At 45.5% G+C, this 21,059-nt stretch overlaps 1 protein-coding gene across 4 annotated transcripts in view; it reads right to left on the minus strand.

Moving 5' to 3' along the window:
• Positions 1–505: 505 nt before the first annotated feature.
• The window catches only part of CALCOCO2 (calcium binding and coiled-coil domain 2), a 104,040-nt gene continuing 83,486 nt past the window's right edge, over positions 506–21,059 (minus strand). For 2 of the 4 annotated variants that reach the window (XM_077252193.1, XM_077252192.1), the window contains exons 16-19: positions 17,179–17,284; positions 15,318–15,410; positions 5,275–5,291; positions 3,318–3,532 (exon numbers count right to left, since the gene is read on the minus strand). In XM_077252193.1, coding sequence (XP_077108308.1) covers positions 3,425–3,532; positions 5,275–5,291; positions 15,318–15,410; positions 17,179–17,284 — 324 coding nt within the window. In that variant the 3' untranslated portion in view covers positions 3,318–3,424. Of the gene's footprint in view, positions 3,533–5,274; positions 5,292–15,317; positions 15,411–17,178; positions 17,285–21,059 lie in introns of all 4 variants that reach the window. The other 2 variants (XM_077252194.1, XM_077252195.1) reach the window with 2 other exon arrangements.

Genomic DNA, 21,059 nt, shown 5'->3' on the forward strand with positions numbered 1-21,059 from the left:
AACAGTGTTGGTTCCGGAAAACCCCTTTAAATGATTCCCAGCATTTGCTGATTTCTAAAATTACAATATAATATTATTGTGCAAAAACTGAACAATGTTTCAGCTCTTCTTGACAGAAATCCTCCAATCTGTAGTTAATCATGCTTACACAAAAACCGCCAGATTGGTTCGAAACGCGTTGATTTTTCTCCCGATATTCTGAGTGGACTTTTTCAATAATAATTAAATAAGGTTTGAAGGCGTTGGAACTTTTTTTTTTAATTTTTCCATTTTACTGGCATCTAGTCATTTCTGGTGAGCTGGCTCTTTTTTCAATTTCTTACATATATATTATATACTGTCATGATTTGATATGCTGGGACGTGCCAACAAGGAAGGAGGATGATAACCATACTGAGCCCAAAGGTCACTACATTAGTAATATGGACCAATTATGATATTGAGCGTCAAAAAAACATGAAGAAATGAATAGTATATGCAGACAGCAAAAATAAACACACCAGTATTAATGTATAGTTGTATTTATTAAGATATATACTTACTTTATTAAGTAGAATACAATTATATAAATATAATGTAAAGTTATCATTTCCACATATTTGCAGCTCATCCGTGCCTAGTGTACAATAACCAGCTGGACACTAATATTGAAGGTCAGTCACACTTTGGAGCATCTTTTCTACATTCCAGAAGAGGAGAAATGTGCATGATTCTGCCTTAGAAAGTATGTTGAAGACAAGGTCTTATAGAGGGACCTGTCAGCACTATTGAGGTTTGTTTTAGTAAATACGGTACTTGTATTCCCTAGGAAATGTATATAAAAAAAAAATAAAAAAATTAACCTGGTGTTACCAGTCTCCTTATTTAAGGGCTGTGTCCCTATCCAGTACAGTACCATATGGTATGGTAAGTATCAATTTGACTTTGCCATTGTGTACCCACAATTGATAACACCTACTAGTCCATTTAAAGCACCACTCCACTGTTTTGTTTTATTGCAGCGCTGGAGTGGTGCGACTAAACTAAGTTCCTTTCTCCCCAGTCTTATACTTGTCAGTTTTTCCCAGTGAAACTCCAGTCCCTCACCGTCATCTTGGGACTGCAATTTCTGACTGACCGGAAGTATTGGGCTCAAGCTCTCAATGTAAGTCTATGAGAGCCTCTTTCGGTCCTTGTTCTGGCTCTCAGACTTACATTGAGTTGTGACTTCCAGATCGCTCTAGCGAACACTGGAGCAATCCGGCAGATCATAAAACTGCTGGAGACAGTCAGAAACAGCACCGGGAACAGATGAAGACAGTGGCTGTACGCATGAAACCAGGCATGAAACCAGGACCAGGGAACTCAGTAGCAGCACTGCAATAAAGAAAAACACTGGTGTGATGCTTCAATAGCAGATTTTTGGGAGGAATAAAAGGAAAAAATAATGTATAATTATCAGAAAAGATGCTCCAGAATACCTACTTTATAGTAAATACAAATATTTACTACGACTGGATCTACTATGCTGCAACACAAGTTAAGTGGCCAAAGTATGCTGTTCCGATTGCAGGGGTGGGAAATCTTTGACCCGTGGATCGTTTGTGTCTCATTATGACCTTTTCTCTGACCCCAGCGCACATTCTTGGGGACCGCAATGCTTAGGCCGGCAACCACGTCTTGCCAGCCCTTTAAACCCTTTCTTGAAGTATGAGCACATGCAGTGTTCACTACTGAAAACAGGAACACGCACAATGTCGGATTACGTCCTGATGCTGATCTGTGCTAACTTCAGGATGCACTATGCGGGTGGAGTTAGCACGCAAGTAGTAGAAGCCCCCTTATCTCATGATGTATGTGCTGCGGCCTCCAGCCCCAAGGTCGCCTGTGTGATGTATATGCTCCTGCCCCAGCATCTCCTATGTGAGATATATTCAGCAGTCTTGTTGTCTCCTATGTTATGTATCAAGCAGACCTCCCAGCACTTGAGTTCTACAAAAGTAATATGAGCAGTGATGAATTCCCCACTGCGCTCTGAACAACTTACTGTTGAGAAATTTATCACAAAGGGTTGACTGCACTCCAAACTGACCTGGAAAAGCAGTTGCGAGTAGCAACATCATCATCATCAATACCACCTAACATCACACCTCACCAAAGAGAAGTAATTCCAGCCATCACATTGGGGTCCAGTTAATTAATTGTTGGACCAAATATAGCAGGATCATTTTCAAGTTACTAATTTTGTGCGGCTCTTAAAGGACGGTGCAAATATCCAAATGACCCTGGGCAGAAAACTGGTTCCCCATCTCTGTGATATAGCAACATGATATAAGTGATAAGCTAGTTAGTGGAATAGTGATATGTAAATCGCAAAAAATAAAAATGAAATCCGTGCTTGCATGCTTTATTAAAATAAGTACAGGGAGTCTAGTGGTCTGAAAATGCCCTCCTGTCTCATTAATGGCTGTTCCGTGCCTGTTGAGGGTGGGCTCTAAAGAGTCATTAAACTTTCTTTGTAAATGTTCATACTTAGTAGGCACTTGAATTGCCTGCAGATCAGTGGGGGTCCAGATCCTGAGACCCCCACAAGTGTGCAGCTCAGCAGATAGGCGTGCGCACACAGAAGAGTACAGACTCCATATAGAAAGCATAGGCTTTGTATTGAATCCAAACTTTGGACTCTGTGCACAGGAGCGGTGTGCTGAGCTGGGCATTTCTCAGGGGGGTTCATTGTGCAATTGACAAAGTTCTTAGGACTTGGGCCCCCACTGATCGGCAGGCAAATTAAGTTCCTGATAAATATGAAAAATCACAAAGAAAGTTTAGCTACTCTTTAAGCTATGTTTAGTTCTAATTAAAAAAAATAAAAAATGGATTGCTAATGCACACCAGCTCTAGCTCACCGCCACTGCCCCAGTCTTCATTTGTCTGCAGCGCTGACATGTCGACAGTTCTGCAGCCAATCACAGATTTCAGCGGAGCGACAATGGCTGAATTCACGGCCCAAGCTGCTGATCTCAATGATTGGCTGCAAAACTGTCGATGCAACGAGCCAGAGAGCTAACAATGCACGCGATGAGGATAGAAGTGCCTTTTTGTTTTTTTCCATAGCTACTGCAGCGCAGAACACAGGTTTTCTATAGGGACTAGCCTCTTTAAAGGAGAACTTGCAGAAAATATATCGGCCTAATAAATTTATGTCCTGTGAACTAGATATCTGACAATCTACGGTATTTGATTACTTTGTATGCAAAACATTTTAATTCCTGTACACACTTACAAACCGTTTCCACCCTTCTGTTTTTATTTAACACAAATATATTTAGAAAGGATAATTTTTAATTTTTTTCTAACCCAAAATCAGAATATTTCTATAATTAAACCTATTCTTCAGGTAAGTGCACAGCCAGAGAGACGTGTATGATTATGGTCTGGCTTCCACCTAATCAAAGTGACACAGTACATGATCTTGTAATATTTGATGACTTGAAAACGTTTGATCACACACGGGACATGTCGTTTGCCGTCCTCTTCTAGAACTTGCTCCATGCTGTCAATTAAACGAGAAGATGTGTTATTGACACGTGCCCTCTACCACGCCAGCATGCATGGTGCAGAAGAGGAGACGTGCACCCATGGCGTTAATTACAACTGGCAATTTTGTAATTAAGTAATTAATCAGCATTAAAGAAACAAATCCCATGTGGATATTATTTTAACCACTTATTGCATGGATTTATTTTTTGTAATTGTGTCAAAAGATTGCATGATTTGCAAGCCAAACTGGTTTGATTTCAGAATGTGTGCCAACATATTATTTGGATCCGGATTCCAGCAATGTGTCACTGGTCTGCTTTCTGTAGTTTGTGAGAAGTTATTTTATCAATAGAAGATCACCATTAGAGGAATAGCAATTCTGCTGCCAGATAGTCCAACCCTGTCCTCACCACTGATTGGCAGCTTAATGCCTATGCACAGTGTACACAGACAGCTGCCAATCAGTGGTGTGGGCGGGGTTATACAGAGAATTGGAGATCCGCAGCAGAGAAAACAGTGATTTTATCAAAACTGCTGCACCCAGTAAAGTAAGTAATACATTGCTAGAATCGGGATCTGTCCCTACATCATGCTGCTCCCAGATGGGGTAACAAAATCCTGGTGACAGTCCCTTTAAGGGTAATTCCCATCCTATAAAGTGATGATACCATGATGTGCTAATTGTATGATATCACTTTATGAAATGGGAATAGCCCGTTATAATCAATGATGTTTGTAGCGTTAGACAGAGCTCACGATTGAGAAGCCTAGCAAATAAATTGGTATTATAAAAACTACAGCATGGAGCTCAATAAGTGATCTATAGCTACAATAAGGGTCTCTGTCCCCATCTTATTCTGCCCTCAGATCGAGAAGCAGATTTAAAGAAAATTTGTCATCTCATCATTTACACTATGGGTCACATCTGAATCAGAAATTGACCCCCTGATGAGGGACCCCGATTATTAATTGTGTAAAAATCTATCTGGTGTCAATAAACTTACCCATGGGTTACTGGTCAGCCATTCATTTGGATGGATGACATTACTATACATGTAATGCTATATTAGATAATGTGGAGTTAATTGGAAATAGGATTTTCTACACGAGACAACTTTAGACTAATTGTCAAACAATTGCCTGGTTTAATAAATTATACAGTACATGTGTAGTCATATTTAACTTAAAGAGTCTGTTAGACTAAGCTGACTTCTTACTCTTGTAGGGGATATAGGCCCTATAAAAATGTGGACTTCTAGAGCTCTAATCACTGCTTCCATTCTGCAGAAATGGAAGTTTAATCAAACATGCTAATTAGGGTGTTCTTTGCACCCTTGGTGTGGCTCAGTGCATTGCTCTGCCCACCAGTTTTGCATGTCTCTGCCTCCCTCACTAGTGATGGACAGCACTGGCTTGCCTGAGCCTTCTCTGCAGACAATGCTCACTCCAAGCAAGCCAAAGTGGTCAACCACCAATGAGGGAGGCAGTGGCATGTGAAACCAGTGGGCAGAACACTGAGCCTCTTGCCCACACCAGGGGTGCACGGATCACCCCAATTAGCATGTTTGATTAAACTTTCATTTCTGCAGAACAGTGGCCGCGATTAGAACACTAAAGATATGACATTTATAGGGACTACATCCTCTACAAGGCTATGTGCTTAGCTTATACTGTACGTTTGGGGTGACAGGATCACAGTAATGATTTTCTGTAAATTATCTAAAAGCAGCATTAGGGTAAAAATAATTTACTCACCTCACTAGGTAAGGTTTCTAAGAAATGGAACATAAAAAAGATTAATAACAGCTAGTTAACAAAATGTGAGGTTATAAAATAAGAGATGTTATCAAACACTGTAGAAATGGAACCTAAATGTTCTCCACCCAATCTCTCTTCAGTGTCGTAAGAAGGCAATGGTGGGCCCCTATAAGCATTACTCGACTAACTATGGTCTAGCCACAGTAGACAGGAGCAGGGTCGGACTGGCCTGGCGGGGTATCGGGGAAATCCCCAGTGGGCCCTTGCTGTGGATCAGAGAGATAGAGGAAGGGAAGAGGAAGAAAAAAAAAAGTGTACAGTTTTTAGGGGCATGGGCCCATTAAAAGCGCAGGCAGAGTATGTGCAGGGGTGCGTGCGCACACAGCGTTCATTGCTTACATGAACTTACATCATGCGCCGGTCTCTGCTAAGTCGGCGGCCATTTTAACATGAACGTGCCAGATCTGTAGAGGAGCGTGCCGTGTGGCGCTGGGAGCGCAGTCAGGTAAGAGGAAACTTTTCTATGGATATATGGGTGCTAGGGCAAGGAACCAGGTTTTCATATATGGAGGGGGCTATGATGGACATATGGGGGCCAAGACAAGGGATCAGTTTGGATATATGGAAGTGGGGCTAGGATGGACATATGGGGGGCAGGATAAGGGACCAGGTTGGATATATGGGGGTCATGATGGATATGTGGGAGCCAAAACAATGGACATGTGGGAGGGCCAGCCCAAGAGGCATATGGGGCCATGATGGATATATGGGGTGGCAGGGATAAGAGGCATATCAGGGCCAGGACAGAGGACCTATATGAGGGCCAGTATGGATTTATGGGAGCCAGGACAAGGGACACATGGGGGGCTAGGATCGATATTTTGGGGGGCAGGATGAGGCAATATATGTAGGTGCAGGATGGATATATGGGGGGGCTAGGACTAGGGACATTTGGGTGACGGGATGGATATGGGGCTAGGATGCACATATGGGGGGAGGGGCAAGACAAGAGAAATATGGGGGCCAGGATGAATATATGGGGTGGGCAGGACAAGTGACATATGGGGGGGAGGCCAGTGGATATCTGGGGGCCAGTCTGCACAAGATTATTAAATAAAAGGGGCCAGGATGAGGGACTTAATTACTGTTTGGAGGCCAGAATAAGGAACATGCTATATTACTTTATGGTAAAAAGTGGGGAACATAATTTCTTTAGGGTCCAATTAGGGACATTATTACTACTGTAATGTAATTTACTTTTTAGGAAATGGTTTTCCGTGGGGTGAAACAAAATAGGGGTCCTGTTACTGTGCAGGGTGGCACTACGTCACTTTTTTTCTTCATTTAACTGTGGAAGTTGGAGACAAAGTGGAAAATGTGCTCTAAAGCGATCAGCTATAAATAACTTTTATTTTCTGCAGAGACTATTCCTGGCTTTAAGTGATGGTGGTCTGTGCTGGATGAAAAACAAAAGGAAAGATGAAGAACTTCAACTACAGACGCCACTGGTGAGTCAGTGTATTACATGTACACACACACACTATATACAGAGATCCTGTGTATAATGTCAATGGTGATCCATGTATTACCTGGTTCATGCAGCTTTACATGAACACCCGAGCCTTACACTATGGCTGGTCCAAATAACTAAAGCAATTGTTACCATCCACCTCTTGTGTCTCCCCTTTTCCTCATAGATTGTAAGCTTGCGAGCAGCAGGGCCCTCATTCCTCCTGGTATCTGTTTTGAACTGTGATTTCTGTTATGCTGTAATGTCTGTTGTCTGTATAAGTCCCCTCTATAAGTTGTAAAGCGCTGCGGAATATGTTGGCGCTATATAAATAAAATTATTATTATTATTATTATTATTACCTGTGTACAATATACAGAGCTCCTGTGTATAATGTCACTGTATTACCTGTACACTTACACTATACAATGTTTACTATATACAGAGCTCTTTTGAATAATGTCACTGGTGGTAATAAAAGTGTTGTTAGTATCGTGGTTTGCATTCATGATCAGTATTGTAGTATTCGGTCACTTTGTGGTGGAATATGTAGTGTAGTCATGTTGTGGTGGTATTTCTCCTTGTATGTAGTATTATTTGGTCGCTATATGCTGTTAATATGTGGTCTGGTCATGGTGTGGCAGGATTTATTCCTTGAATGGTATTATTCTGTCACTATGTGATCTGGTCATGGTGTGGCAGTATTTGTTCCTTGTATGTGGTATTATTCTGTCACTGTGGTCTGGTCATGGTGTGGCAGTATTTGTTCCTTGTATGTGGTATTATTCTGTCACTATGTGATCTGGTCATGGTGTGGCGGTATTTGTCTATTGTAGGTGGTATTATTCGGTCACTATGTAGTCTGGTCATGATGTGTTGGTATTTCTTCCCTGCAGTATTGGTCTTGGTATAGTGGATTGTGTTTGTGTATGGAGGTCACTTGTTCTCTCTGATATTAATTTGGAAAAGATTCTCTATTTCCATTAGAGATTAAATACTTGGAACACAGCAGCAGAGGTGCACTTACAGTGGTTCTCCTGTGAAAAAAAGTAATCACCTCTCCACAGGATCAGTGATAACATATTGATTGGTGGGAGTCTGACTGTTTGGACCTAATCAGCAGAATGTGGAGCTTTTATCCATATTAGACTGGAGCGGTATTTGTGATTACCACTGATCCATTCGTTCCCTCAGTGACAGCTGCACTTGTTTTTTTTCTGTAAGCCCCAAAGAGAATGGAGCTGTGGTCAGACATTCCATTTGCTGCTCCATTTTAAAATGGTGGGGTAGATCGGCTCACTCAGCTGTAGACGGAGGTAGAACACAGGAACTCTGCGGCTTTAAGAACTTCTTTTGGTTTATTGTGGACAGCATAAATCAAGGTAAAACAAATACAGCCCTCTGGACAAGACAGGAAAACAAAACAAAAGAGTAGCTGGAACACACACGGTTCAGGTTTTAGCATAAACACAAACCACTTTGGGCTTTTACAGACACTGAACACTGCTGCCTCTGGAAGCTAGCTACTTAAGCTCCAGACCACACCCGGGGGTGGAGATGAGGTGGACATCCTCCCACCCACTCTATGGATGTCCACATAAAAGCCAGCCAATTATGCAAACAACAACCCCTCACAACACTTAGTGTGCTGGAGGAAAAACTCTGGGTTTTATATCACCGATGCCATTAGGCGTACTGAAACACATCGCCCCTCCAGCACTTTACCAGTGACTGTCACATATCCACCCCTCTACCAAAAGCCAGGGGTTTTGGCAGCTTCACTCGCTAAGCAGGGGCGTCTAGACAGGGCATCTGTGTTCCCATGCAACTTTCCTGGCCTGTGCTCCACATAAAAAGTATAAAATCCTGGAGCTCCAGAAACTACCTAATTACCCGGGCATTCTTCCCCCGCTTTTCCCTCATCCATCTCTGGGGAGTATGATCTGACACTAGCCTGAGCTTCCTGCCTAACAGGTAGTATCTCGGTGTCGATTGCCCACTTGATGGCCAAGCACGCTTTCTCCATGATAGCATAGTTCTCACAGGAGAGTTTCGTCCCCATATAATTCTTCGGACAACACAGCTCCCACACCGACCTCGGAGGCGTACATTTGGAGCACAAACTCCCTAGTGAAGTCTGGGGCGACCAAGACTGGCTGTCTGCACAGGACAAGCTTCATCTCCCGGAATGTCATCTCAGCTTCAGAGGACCATTTGACAATCAATGATTTTGTGCCCTTGAGAAGATCTGTCAGGTGGTGGCTATAATGTTGAAATTTGGGATAAATTGCCAATAATATCCCACAATTCTCAGAAACGCCCTAACCTGCTTTTTGGATACCGGCTGAGGCCACTTTTGGATTGCCTCCACCTTGTCTATTTGTGGCTTTATCTCGCCCTTTCATATGACGTAGCCCAAGTACTTTGCCTGTTTCCCGCGAGCACACTTCTTTGGGTTTATGGTAAACCCTGCCTTCCTCAGTGCATTCAGTTCCGCCTGGACCTTCTGCAGGTGATTTCTACCAGTTCGTGCTGAAGATCATGATGTTGTGAAAGTAAGAAGTGGCGTACTTCTTTTGAGGGCTAGGATCCTGTCCATAGCCCTCTGGAAAGTAGCTGGGGCTCCTTGTAGTCCAAACGGTATCCGGGTATACTGAAAGCACCCGTCAAGTGTACAGAAGGCCGTCTTCTCCTTGGCACTTGGAGACAGGAGAATTTGCCAGTACCCTTTCCTTAGGTTTAGGGGGTGATATATCTGGCTGACCCTAGCCTCTCAATAAGCTCATCGACCCAGGGTATTGGATATGCGTCGAACTTGGACACCTCAATGAGCTTCCTGTAATTGTTACAGAAGCGCCACTCTCCAGCCACCAGTCCCAAAATTCCCACCAGAAACTCCCAGTTCAGGAATTTTGACCTCACTGGTCACCATCTCGTCCTCGTCACCAGCCAGGATGGACACATAAGGGGAACTCATCCACCTCAGACTGCGATGGGGTTTCATCGGGGTTGAGCTGGCTCCTGTCTGCGTCACTTGGTATCCCCACAAGTCTCAGAAAAGGCTGAAAGGCTGAAGTCCCGCCCGATTATCACAGGGTGTAGCAAATCTTTGACTACCCCGACCTCATGGGACCCATGGATACAGTCGATGCTTACGTGTTTCCCTGGGATCAACTGGTGGGGGAGTGTGGCCCTAATCAGAGTCACCAAGCTCCCTGAGTCTTAGTCCTGACACCAGAACCCCATTTATTAACACGAGACATGTCTGCGGCCCCTCACTGGGCTGATAGGCATAGTAGGAGCAGCATCTCTTCGGAGGACAAGGGACAATGAGCGGCTATATGCCCCGGGCCGCGACATCTCCAGCAAAGCAAGTTTTTACCCATGGCCTTTGACAACCCCTCAGTGACCCCTTGGGATCTAGGACTCACCCCTGTGGTGGCTCTACTACCCCTCTGGGTACCCGCTGGGTACCCGGGTATGGAGATGCACCATGCCCTGGCTTCCTTATAGACCTCTCGACCACCTGGTACCATTCCACTAGGCTCACCAGTTCATCCGCATTCAGGGGATCTCTCTGGGCAGCCCAGGTCTGTAGCGGCCTAGGAAGGGAGTGCACGAATATATCCATGACAAGCCGCTCGACCATCTTGGCTGGAGTGTAGAATTCCGGCTTAAAACATTTTTGCAAAAGATGGAGTTAATCAAGCATTTGGGATCAAGGCGGTTTGTCCCCATAATACACCCAGTGGTAAACCCTTTGTGCTTCGACTGACAGTTACTCCTGTGCCTACCAAAATTTCAGTTTTTAGTTTGGCATACTCCTGCACATCCTGTAATGCCAAATCATAATAGGCCTTCTGGGGATCACCAGTCACATAGGGGGTCATGTCATGGTTCCCAATGGCAAGGGAACGTAAGAAACATATAAATAACGAACGAGCTCTCGGGTGATGGAAACTCGAGTTGACCGTGAGCTAAATCTACCACACAACTAATAGTAGCCAGGGAGCATACCTACGGCTTCCTAAATGCCACGCGCCAGCCGGAGGACTAACTAAGCCTGGTAGAGGAAGAAACAGACCTGGCTTACCTCTAGGGAAATACCCCAAAAGATGATAGCAGCCCCCCACATGTAATAACGGTGAAATAAGAGGAAAAGACATACACAGTATGAAAGTAGATTTAGCAAAGAGAGGTCCACTTACTAGATAGCAGAAGGATACAAAAGAGGACTTCACGGTCAACTGAAAACCCTTTCAAAAAACCATCCTGAAATTACTTTAAGACTCCTGTGTCAACTCATGACACAGGAGTGGCAATTTCAGCCCGCAAGAGCTTCCAGCTACAGAGAATTACAAAACTGCAAACTGGACTAAAGATACAAAACAAAAGGACAAAGTCCACTTAGCTGATCAGCAGACTAGTAGCAGGAACATGCAACCGAAGGCTCTGGTTACAATGATGACCGGCAAGGAAATGACTGGAGAGCAAGGCTAAATAGGAAACTCCCAAATGCTGATGGAAGCAGGTGAACAGAAGCAGCAAAGTGCAAACAAGTCACCAGTACCACCAGCAACCACCAGGGGAGCCCAAAAAGCGGATACACAACAGGGTCAGCACCTCCGCCCACTGCCCTGGCGGTAGTTTCTCTGCCACCCACTCAAACATAGTCAAAAATGCCTCCACATCATGAACTGGGATCATTTTTTGCATGGCTCGTCTTACTGCCTTCCGGATGTATGTGAAGTCACCTGGACTTGGGGGAGGGGCTGCCAGCCTTCCACGAACCGCCTCTGTGAGCAAGTCATTCTGCTGATGCTGCTGTTGCATCTGCTGTATAAGTAGCTTAGTGGTCTCCTGTTGGGCCATCTGTTGCTGTGCTTGTACCAGATGTTTGAGCAGGTCCTCTATTTTGCCTGAAGTATGCTGGCTTGTGGCTGCCTTCACCTAGGACATGCAGTACCTCTTGTAGCCGTCACACATGTTCTCTGGGAATGGTGCCCACAATTCTAACACCACCTGAGGTAGATAGACTAACTCAGCAGTATACGGAGGTAGACACGGGAACACTACGGCTTTAAGAACTTCCTTTGGTTTATTGTGGACAGCATAAACCAAGGTATAGTAAAACAAATACAGCCCTGTGGGCAAGACAAAAAAACAAAACAAAATGGTAGCTGGAAGCACAGACCTTCTGAGAGCGGGGTTCCTCCCGCTCACTGCTAGCAAAACACACACGGTTTTAGCATAAATACAAACCACTTCTCTGTAGTTTTCCTCTCCAGACACTGAACACTACTGCCTTTGGAGGCCAGCTACTTATGCTCTAGATCACACCCTGGGGTGGAGATAAGGTGGACATCCTCCCACCCGCTCTATGGATGTCCACATAAAAACCAGCGCATTATGCAAATAACCCCTCACAACACTTAGTGTGCTGGAGGAAAAACTCATATCACTGACACTATTAGGTGTAGTGAAACATATCTCACCTCCTGCACTTTACCAGTGACTTGGTCACAATGGGGATAAGTGTCCTGTCAGGAATAAAACTTACCAATTCGTCTAATCATTGCAGTTTCTAATAGTCAGACCTAAACAATCACTTATCCTGTGGATCGGTGATAACTTGTTTTAATCAAAGAATCACTTTAATGTAAACTACCATAATTGTACATCCCAGTCATACTATGTGCACAGTAGATGTGCAGAAGCCGCCTGTGTTTTACAGTCAATGCTCCACTACAACGGCTAATAGATATTTGCATATAGCTGTAGAGTGGACCCCTAGGGTCAATTTCCCCTGTGGGCCCCATACACCCCAGTCCGACCCTGGACAGGAGGAACATTTTCTATTGATTTGTCAGAACAAAAGTTATACACCAAGGTAAAAGGTGACACACAGATTGTTGTAAATCTATCTTATGGAATACAATCAAGACAAAAGTTTAAGGAAAAGTTAATAAAAAAAAAATATTACACAAGAATTAATGAAAGAATGGCTACAAGACAACTTGCCAAAACTAAGACCACTGGAGGGAGGGCCGCTCAGGTAAATACGCAGGGATTGTTGCGGGTAGTAAATCTCTCTACACATATTCTCTCTGCGGACCAGGTGGATGTTTTGAGCAGAGGCTTGACATTCTCTCCCACTAATTCTTTTAATTATTTTGCAGCACTAAAAGATCTTCATTTATTTTCACGTAAATTGATTTTTAAGAAACTTCATACTAGTCAACACACTAATGGGGATATGAGCGAAAGTGAGAGAGAGACTCTTCGTGATTTGGAGGACCTGCTTGAGGAACAACAAATACCTAGTCCAAGTAAGTTTCCAACGTCCACTCGTCCTAAGTCTGCCAGGTTCCCCCCCTTGTCCTTATCACCAGCGATTGAAATCTTCACCAAATTGGTGGGTGAGGATTTCAAAAGACTATCTTCACGGCGTACGTATGACAATTTAACATCACAACAACGCCATGCTATAAAACAACTGAAAGAAATGAAAGACGTAGTATTTAAGCCAGCGGACAAGGGGGGGAACGTGGTGGTCTGGCCATGTGAGAAATATGAGCGGAAAGTGTTCCGTCAGCTCAGAGATTCTAATACCTCAAGCTCTCCTCCAATCCCATGGTCTCTTTCTCACGGGAGCTACAAGATATATTGGTGGGGGCCTTTGAGGCTAATATCATCACTAAACAGGTACTTGACGGATTAACCGTCAAGTTACCTAGGGTCCCCACATTCTATTTGCTGCCCAAAATCCACAAGGATGCCCTTGACCCCCCGGGACGTCCTATTGTGTCAGGTATTGATGGTATTTGTGATCCAGTATGTCAATTTATTGACTTTTATCTTAAACCATTTGTTGAAACTTTACCGTCATACATTAAAGACACTACGGACGTCCTGTCGAGGGTTGATGGCATCCTTGTGGATCAAGACACAATTTTAGTTACAGCCGAGGTCGAGGGTTTATATACGTGCATAGATCACTCCCATGGGTTGGATGCCGTTCGCCGCTTCCTGGGGGCCTCCGATCTAGATGGCCCTCTGTGTGAGCTTATCCTCGAGCTGGTGGAGTACATCCTCACCCACAATTTCTTCGTCTTCAAGGACAAATTCTATCTACAGAAGCGTGGCACAGCCATGGGCGCGGCTTGTGCGCCCTCATACGCCAACCTCTTCCTTGGCACCTGGGAGAGGGAAATTTTTGGCGACGGGGGCCCGCCTGCCGCAGCCCATGTGCTGTGCTGGTATCGCTATATTGATGACATTCTGTTTTTGTGGGGGGGATCTGCCCACCAGCTCGGGGAATTTATGGAGATTTTGAACAGCAACGTGCAAAATATACGACTTACATATACGTTCAGTGAGGTTGCGGTGGACTTTCTGGATGTCCGTTTGGAGGTCGATTCTGACCGGCGCATCCAGACGGATGTTTTCAGGAAGTCCACCTCTGTCAACTCCTTATTGCATGCTGCCTCCGCTCATTATCCAGCCACAGTGAGGGCCGTCCCGATCGGACAGTTCCTCAGGATGCGGCGAATCTGCTCCTGAGGCGAAATTTGAATCACAGGCGAACGATCTAAAACAGAGATTTATGGATCGGGGCTATAGCCGCAGATCCATTAAGGCTGGTTATGACCGTGCTCGCAGAACCCCACGGAATGATCTATTGCACCCTACCGCTCGACGTCGTGCTGAGGGTGGATGTGGTCATATTTATCTCCACCTTCAATCATGAGTGGGAGAGTATGCGTTCAATCCTCAAAAAGCACTGGCCTGTCCTTAAGACCGAACCTTCCCTGCGTGTTGCCTTGGGCGACCTACCCCTTATGACACCAAGGAGGGGCATGAATCTTGGTGATATGTTGGTCAGGAGTCATTATGTTCCGGCCTTGAATAATCCTTTTGGGACTACTGGTCCTCGCCCGGGTTGCATTTCGTGTGGGCACTGCCTTGCCTGCGCCAATCTCCTGCGCTGTTCCGAATTTAAATCAAGTAATGGCTCTAGAACTTTCCAAATAAGGCATCGTATCTCTTGCGGGACGTCGGACATCATTTACTATGCTACTTGTCCATGCCCAAATATTTACGTGGGCCTCACTACACGTGAATTTAGGGTCCGTGTACGTGAACATGTGCGGGACATTGACGCGGCCAAGACGGTGCCCACAGAGACTGAATTAAAAACGCTCCCCCGACACTTTTGGTTGCATCATAACTGTAACTCAAAATTACTTTCTGTTCGGGGAATTGATGCACTTCACCTGGGCGTGAGGGGTGGGGATAACAAAAAACGACTTGCGCAGATTGAAACAAAATGGATAGTTATGTTGGATTGCATGACTCCTAAAGGACTTGAATCCTTGAGCTTTGCTCCGTACCTTTAGCCCTCCATTATCTTTGGGCTTTGCTTATATGGGTTTCCATCATTAACCTGCCAGATAAATTTCTTTGTTGTTTTTAAAATAATTTTTAATTATTGTTGTCTTGTTCTTGTGTTATCAGTAATTGTTCTCACCTGCGGGCCTTTCACTGATTGCTACCTTCCTCCTCTTCTGGTCGTTTGGACTTATCCCAAAGGACAGTAGAGGCACTGAGGTGACATGGCCATCTATGTGAACAGAAGCTGGTTACTGCGCTATCTGTACACCATTAATGGACTTACTTAATCTGCTGTCTATGTTGCAGGATGTAATTATATTATGGCATCAAAACATGTATGTACTGTTGTATAAGATGTAATATATGTAAATTGCCATTTTGTTATGATGTTTATGGGAACTTATCTTTTCACTCCCTGCACGTTATTATATAGCACATACCAGCAGGCTTCCCCCATTTGGGATCTGATTAGTTGTGCCATATCTCCTTATGGGGACACTACGGTTCGGTTTCCGGCCATTACATCTGACAGTACTTACTGTCTCTTTACGATGTACCCCTTTCGGTGGCCGTGCGCATCGCCCGGCTGATGGGCGGCTCCTTCATGTGGGCGGGCGTCTGTGTGCTCTGTGCGGGCTATCCGGGAAATTTTCCGGCGCGTGCGCACTGAGCCTGACGCCCTGCCTCCATGGAGGACCTCTCCGTCGCCGTGCGCATGCGCCGCTAGTGCCACCGCTATTGGTCGTATATGCACACGTGATGGAGGTCAGGCAGGTTATTAGCAGGTCCTGCTTGCCCTTTACTCTATACTTCCTTGAAGAAGCGGCGTGTTCTAGCCGCGAAACGCGCGTCGGGACGTTATTCTGGTGGGATCCCTCTCCTTTATCTCCCCTCTGACTTGGTAAGCTGATCTAAGTTGATTCGTTACTTCAATATATTGATTTTTAGGCTTGGTACCTTATTATTGATTTGCTTACCGCTGTATTAGGTTACACTGCATGGAAGGGGTTTCTTTTTGCTTATTCCCCTCCCAGGGTTACTATGCAGCATGGGGATTTTGAGGGGTGGGTTCTCCCTCTGTCTATGCCAGTCATGGGATTATTTTGCACCTCAAAGTATTACTGATTAATGTCTTTTTAAACTTTTGTATCAATAAAAATGGTTTTTTATATATCATGCTCCGGGTTCTCCTATCTTTATTTAGATGTTTTGGAGCGAATTGAGGTGTCTGGTCGCATATAACACACATGTGTTTGTCCCAGACTATGAATATGATTTTGGGATTTGTAATATTAAGAATTAAATAACACCTGTCACTTGCCATAAGTATGTAATTTTTACTTGGTGTAAATGCTGCTGTTCTCCTGAATCTGAATCGATTTTTCTTTTGTTTCTGTGCCTTCAATTCCTGAGATATGACCCCATTTTCCATGTATATAAACCTAGACTCTATATCCAAGTGACAATGTTAATCAACTGTTCTCTGTGGATGTTTCATGCGGGACACGTCCAGTTGACTAAACAGAATGGATTTACATATTGCCTTATAGTCGGAATGGTGAAGCACAGGAACAAAAAACAACCCGAGATTTAGGTAGGCATTTAGACAAGTTGTTTTTAAATACATATTTATAGCAAGTAACAGGTCCTCTATAGGCCTGAGCTTTGGCACCATAGTTAAAAGGCTCATTGTAGCATATCCCCATGAATGATGTAGATAAAACGTTAAAAGGGAAGTACACACATCGAGGAGCTGCATTTAAACTGAAAGGGGTTGTCTGGTCTAAAATGACAAGTCTGCAGTCACTGTGACTGCAAACTTGTGAATCCTCCCAGCGCCTTCACTGTGCGCCAGGAATGGCAGTCAGGTATGCAATATACATACTCCCAGGCATATCCCGTCTAGTCAGCGCGGCTGCTGTGACTGCAGACTTGTCGGTCTAGACTGGACAACTCCTTTAAATATAAAATCATCTAGAAAGACAGAAATTGGATACCTTCATATGGATTCCCAAACATCAAGTCTCGGTCCAGAGTCATGGAAGAGGTCGGTGCTCTATCTAACAAGTGACAGTGGAGTTCATCTATTGCATTACGATCTTTCTAGAAATAAATATACATGTGATTCAATAAAAGAGTTTATGCAAATATATACCCATTCAGAATTTTCCATATGTCTGCATTAATCTGACCTAAAATTATATTGGATTTTCACACAAGTCCTAAAAGTAGATGAAGAAACAAATTTAAAAAAAATCGATTAAATAAAATACTTGAGTTTGTCAATTTTAACAGTAAGGAAAATTATCCAATATCACATGTCTGAGTGGCATAAGTACATAAGTATGAGAGCCTTGACGATTAGCAAATAATTTGAAGATGGAATTTGAATTTGGCGTTTTCAATCATTGAAATGACAAATCAAATGTGAGTGGGCGACCGGTTTTATTTAAAGTATAGCAATCTACTGTATCAAAGGCTGATCTTCACAACACATGTTCGTGGAACTGTATCGTGGCATAAACAATGGAGATTTCCGAAGACCTTAGACGCAGACTTGGTTGACATTCAGACTGGAAGAGGATACAAAATCAGCTCTACCGAAACCAGTCACATTGGTGTACAAATGGCAGCGCGATAGATCGGCAAGTGATTCATGCTACTGCGCCGGAGCCATTTTGCTGCAGCCACATTTTTCTTACCTCCAGTAAATGGTGGTGGTGCATGTGCAGTAGCACCTATCATTTGCCAATAGATGATGCTGCGCAAGCGCCGCCATTTTGCTCCAGCCAAATTCCCCCCCCCCTTAACAAAATGGAAATTCCAGCACTTTCACAGTAGCATCTGTCGGTAAAAAGATCGACATTACTACGCAGGAACCGCCGCCTGTACCATATTTCTGGATGTTTTTTTTTTTGTTTTTTTAAGCATCACAATAGCCACAATATTATAGGCATTACCAACAATATTACATATGAAGAATGTTATCAACAGTAATATCAGCTATTATATGCATTATGTAAACTAGGAGGCAGGACACTGACCTGTCATAAGCCCATACAGATGCATATCTAAGCAGACCACCACAAAGACCCCCCCCTCCAACAGGCCGCCCCAGAGCACGAGAATCTCATTAACTGAAAACGACGAACACAGATTAAACAACAACCACAAGACAAATTTCATCAACCCAGGTATCAATTTGATCAGAATAACGGCGCCGACCTGACACTGTAGTTTACTGAGCAAAATCCTTCTGACAGGATTTCATTTTAATGCAAAACTAAATGACCTGTTTTGAAACAATTTTTCTTTTTGTAGCCCCTGAGGGCTGCCATGTTAATTGGCTCGTGTGTAAGTATCTGAGAATTACATTTACACACCTCTAATACGGCAACCCTTGGTCATAGGAGACTGCGGTCAGTGTCCGACCACATCTCCTACACTGTGGCTGCCTCCAGCTGTGATCTGGGCATTCTCCCCCCTAGGCTGCCTAGTCCACAGCTGCGGGAGGAGACGGGCGTCATTTCTTTGAAGCCAGTAGCTACTCTGCAAGCTAAAACTTCCCCGTCACCACTCTCAGTGCTCAGGGTGAGCAGTGACAGAAGGTGTCAGGATGTGATGAAATGGAGTATTGACGGCGGCGAGTGAGTGGTGATCAGCAGCCTGACATTGTACTACTGTCAGGCTACTGCACTGTTCCTACTGTTGGAGACTTCTTCCTACATTGAGAACAGCATGGTAGTCTGGGGTTACTGGTACAATACTAGGTAACTGATCACTGTCAGTGTTTAGACCAGAGCAGTGTAATCATCATGTTGCTGTGCTCTGAACACTGACTGAGCTCTGTTATGTCAGAATAAGCCTCATTCAGATATCACTACATTACAGACATCTGAAGGGGGCTTGAACTAATATAGCAGTGCTGCGCCGCTGATCCCAGCCCGTGACATAGCAGTGCTGCGCCTCCAATCCCAGCCCGTGACATAGCAGCGCTGCGCCTCCGATCCCAGCCCGTGACATAGCAGTGTGGTGCCTCCGATCCCAGCCTGTGACATAGCAGTGCTGCGCCTCCGATCCCAGCCCGTGACATAGCAGTGCTGCGCCTCCGATCCCAGCCTGTGACATAGCAGTGCTGCGCCTACAATCGCAGCCCGTGACATAGCAGTGCTGCGCCTCCGATCCCAGCCCGTGACATAGCAGTGCTGCGCCTCCGATCCCAGCCTGTGACATAGCAGTGCTGCGCCTCCGATCCCAGCCCGTGACATAGCAGTGCTGCGCCTCCGATCCCAGCCCGTGACATAGCAGTGCTGCGCCTCCAATCCCAGCCCGTGACATAGCAGCGCTGCGCCTCCGATCCCAGCCCGTGACATAGCAGTGTGGTGCCTCCGATCCCAGCCCGTGACACAGCAGTGCTGCGCCTCCGATCCCAGCCCGTGACATTGCAGTGCTGCGCCTCCGATCCCAGCCTGTGACATAGCAGTGCTGCACCTCCGATCCCAGCCCGTGACATAGCAGTGCTGCACCTCCGATCCCAGCCCGTGACATAGCAGTGCTGCGCCTCCGATCCCAGCCCGTGATATAGCAGTGCTGCGCCTCCAATCCCAGCCCGTGACATAGCAGCGCTGCGCCTCCGATCCAAGCCCGTGACATAGCAGTGTGGTGCCTCCGATCCCAGCCCGTGACACAGCAGTGCTGCGCCTCCGATCCCAGCCCGTGACATTGCAGTGCTGCGCCTCCGATCCCAGCCTGTGACATAGCAGTGCTGCACCTCCGATCCCAGCCCGTGACATAGCAGTGCTGCGCCTCCGATCCCAGCCCGTGATATAGCAGTGCTGCGCCTCCGATCCCAGCCTGTGACATAGCAGTGCTGCACCTCCGATCCCAGCCCGTGACATAGCAGTGCTGCGCCTCCGATCCCAGCCTGTGACATAGCAGTGCTGCGCCTCCGGTCCCAGCCCGTGATATAGCAGTGCTGCGCCTCCAATCCCAGCCCGTGACATAGCAGTGCTGCGCCTCCGATCCCAGCCCGTGATATAGCAGTGCTGCGCCTCCGATCCCAGCCTGTGACATAGCAGTGCTGCACCTCCGATCCCAGCCCGTGATATAGCAGTGCTGCGCCTCCGATCCCAGCCTGTGACATAGCAGTGCTGCGCCTCAGATCCCAGCCCGTGACATAGCAGTGCTGCGCCTCCGATCCCAGCCCGCCCGTGATATAGCAGTGCTGCGCCTCCGGTCCCAGCCCGTGATATAGCAGTGCTGCGCCTCCGGTCCCAGCCCGTGACATAGCAGTGCTGCGCCTCCGATCCCAGCCCGTGACATAGCAGTGCTCCGCCTCCGATCCCAGCCCGTGACATGGCAGTGCTGCGCCTCCGGTCCCAGCCCATGACATACAGCACATGCATTACACTACTGCTCCCATACATCCAATCCCATCCTATGTGATACACTCTGCTGAGCCCTGTATCTAATCCTATCATATGTGATATACTGCACTGAACCCTGTATCCAATCCCAGCATGTGAAACACTCCGCTGAGCCCTGTATCTAATCCCATCATATGTGATATAGGGCTAGGTGTTGTATATCTAATCCCAGCATGTGATACAGTCCAGATATCTAATCCCAGTGTGTGATTTGCTGCCAGCCATCCTCGGTGACACTGTCCACTTCTCAGTATCACTTTGCAGTCACCAACAAAATAGCTCCGCACTGAGATCCTAAACGTCATCCTTGCTTATCCTTTATCAAACCCCAGAAGCGGAGGAGTACCATCACACACGTGAGAAGACCCTGTCCACTTTTAATTCAGTCGTAAAGTCAGCTAGAACTACATAAGGTTTTCATGGCAAATTTCAATGGCTGCCCTCTTAGTATT

The sequence above is a fragment of the Ranitomeya variabilis genome, chromosome 4 (genome assembly GCF_051348905.1).
Source record: "Ranitomeya variabilis isolate aRanVar5 chromosome 4, aRanVar5.hap1, whole genome shotgun sequence".
NCBI lineage: Eukaryota > Metazoa > Chordata > Amphibia > Anura > Dendrobatidae > Ranitomeya > Ranitomeya variabilis.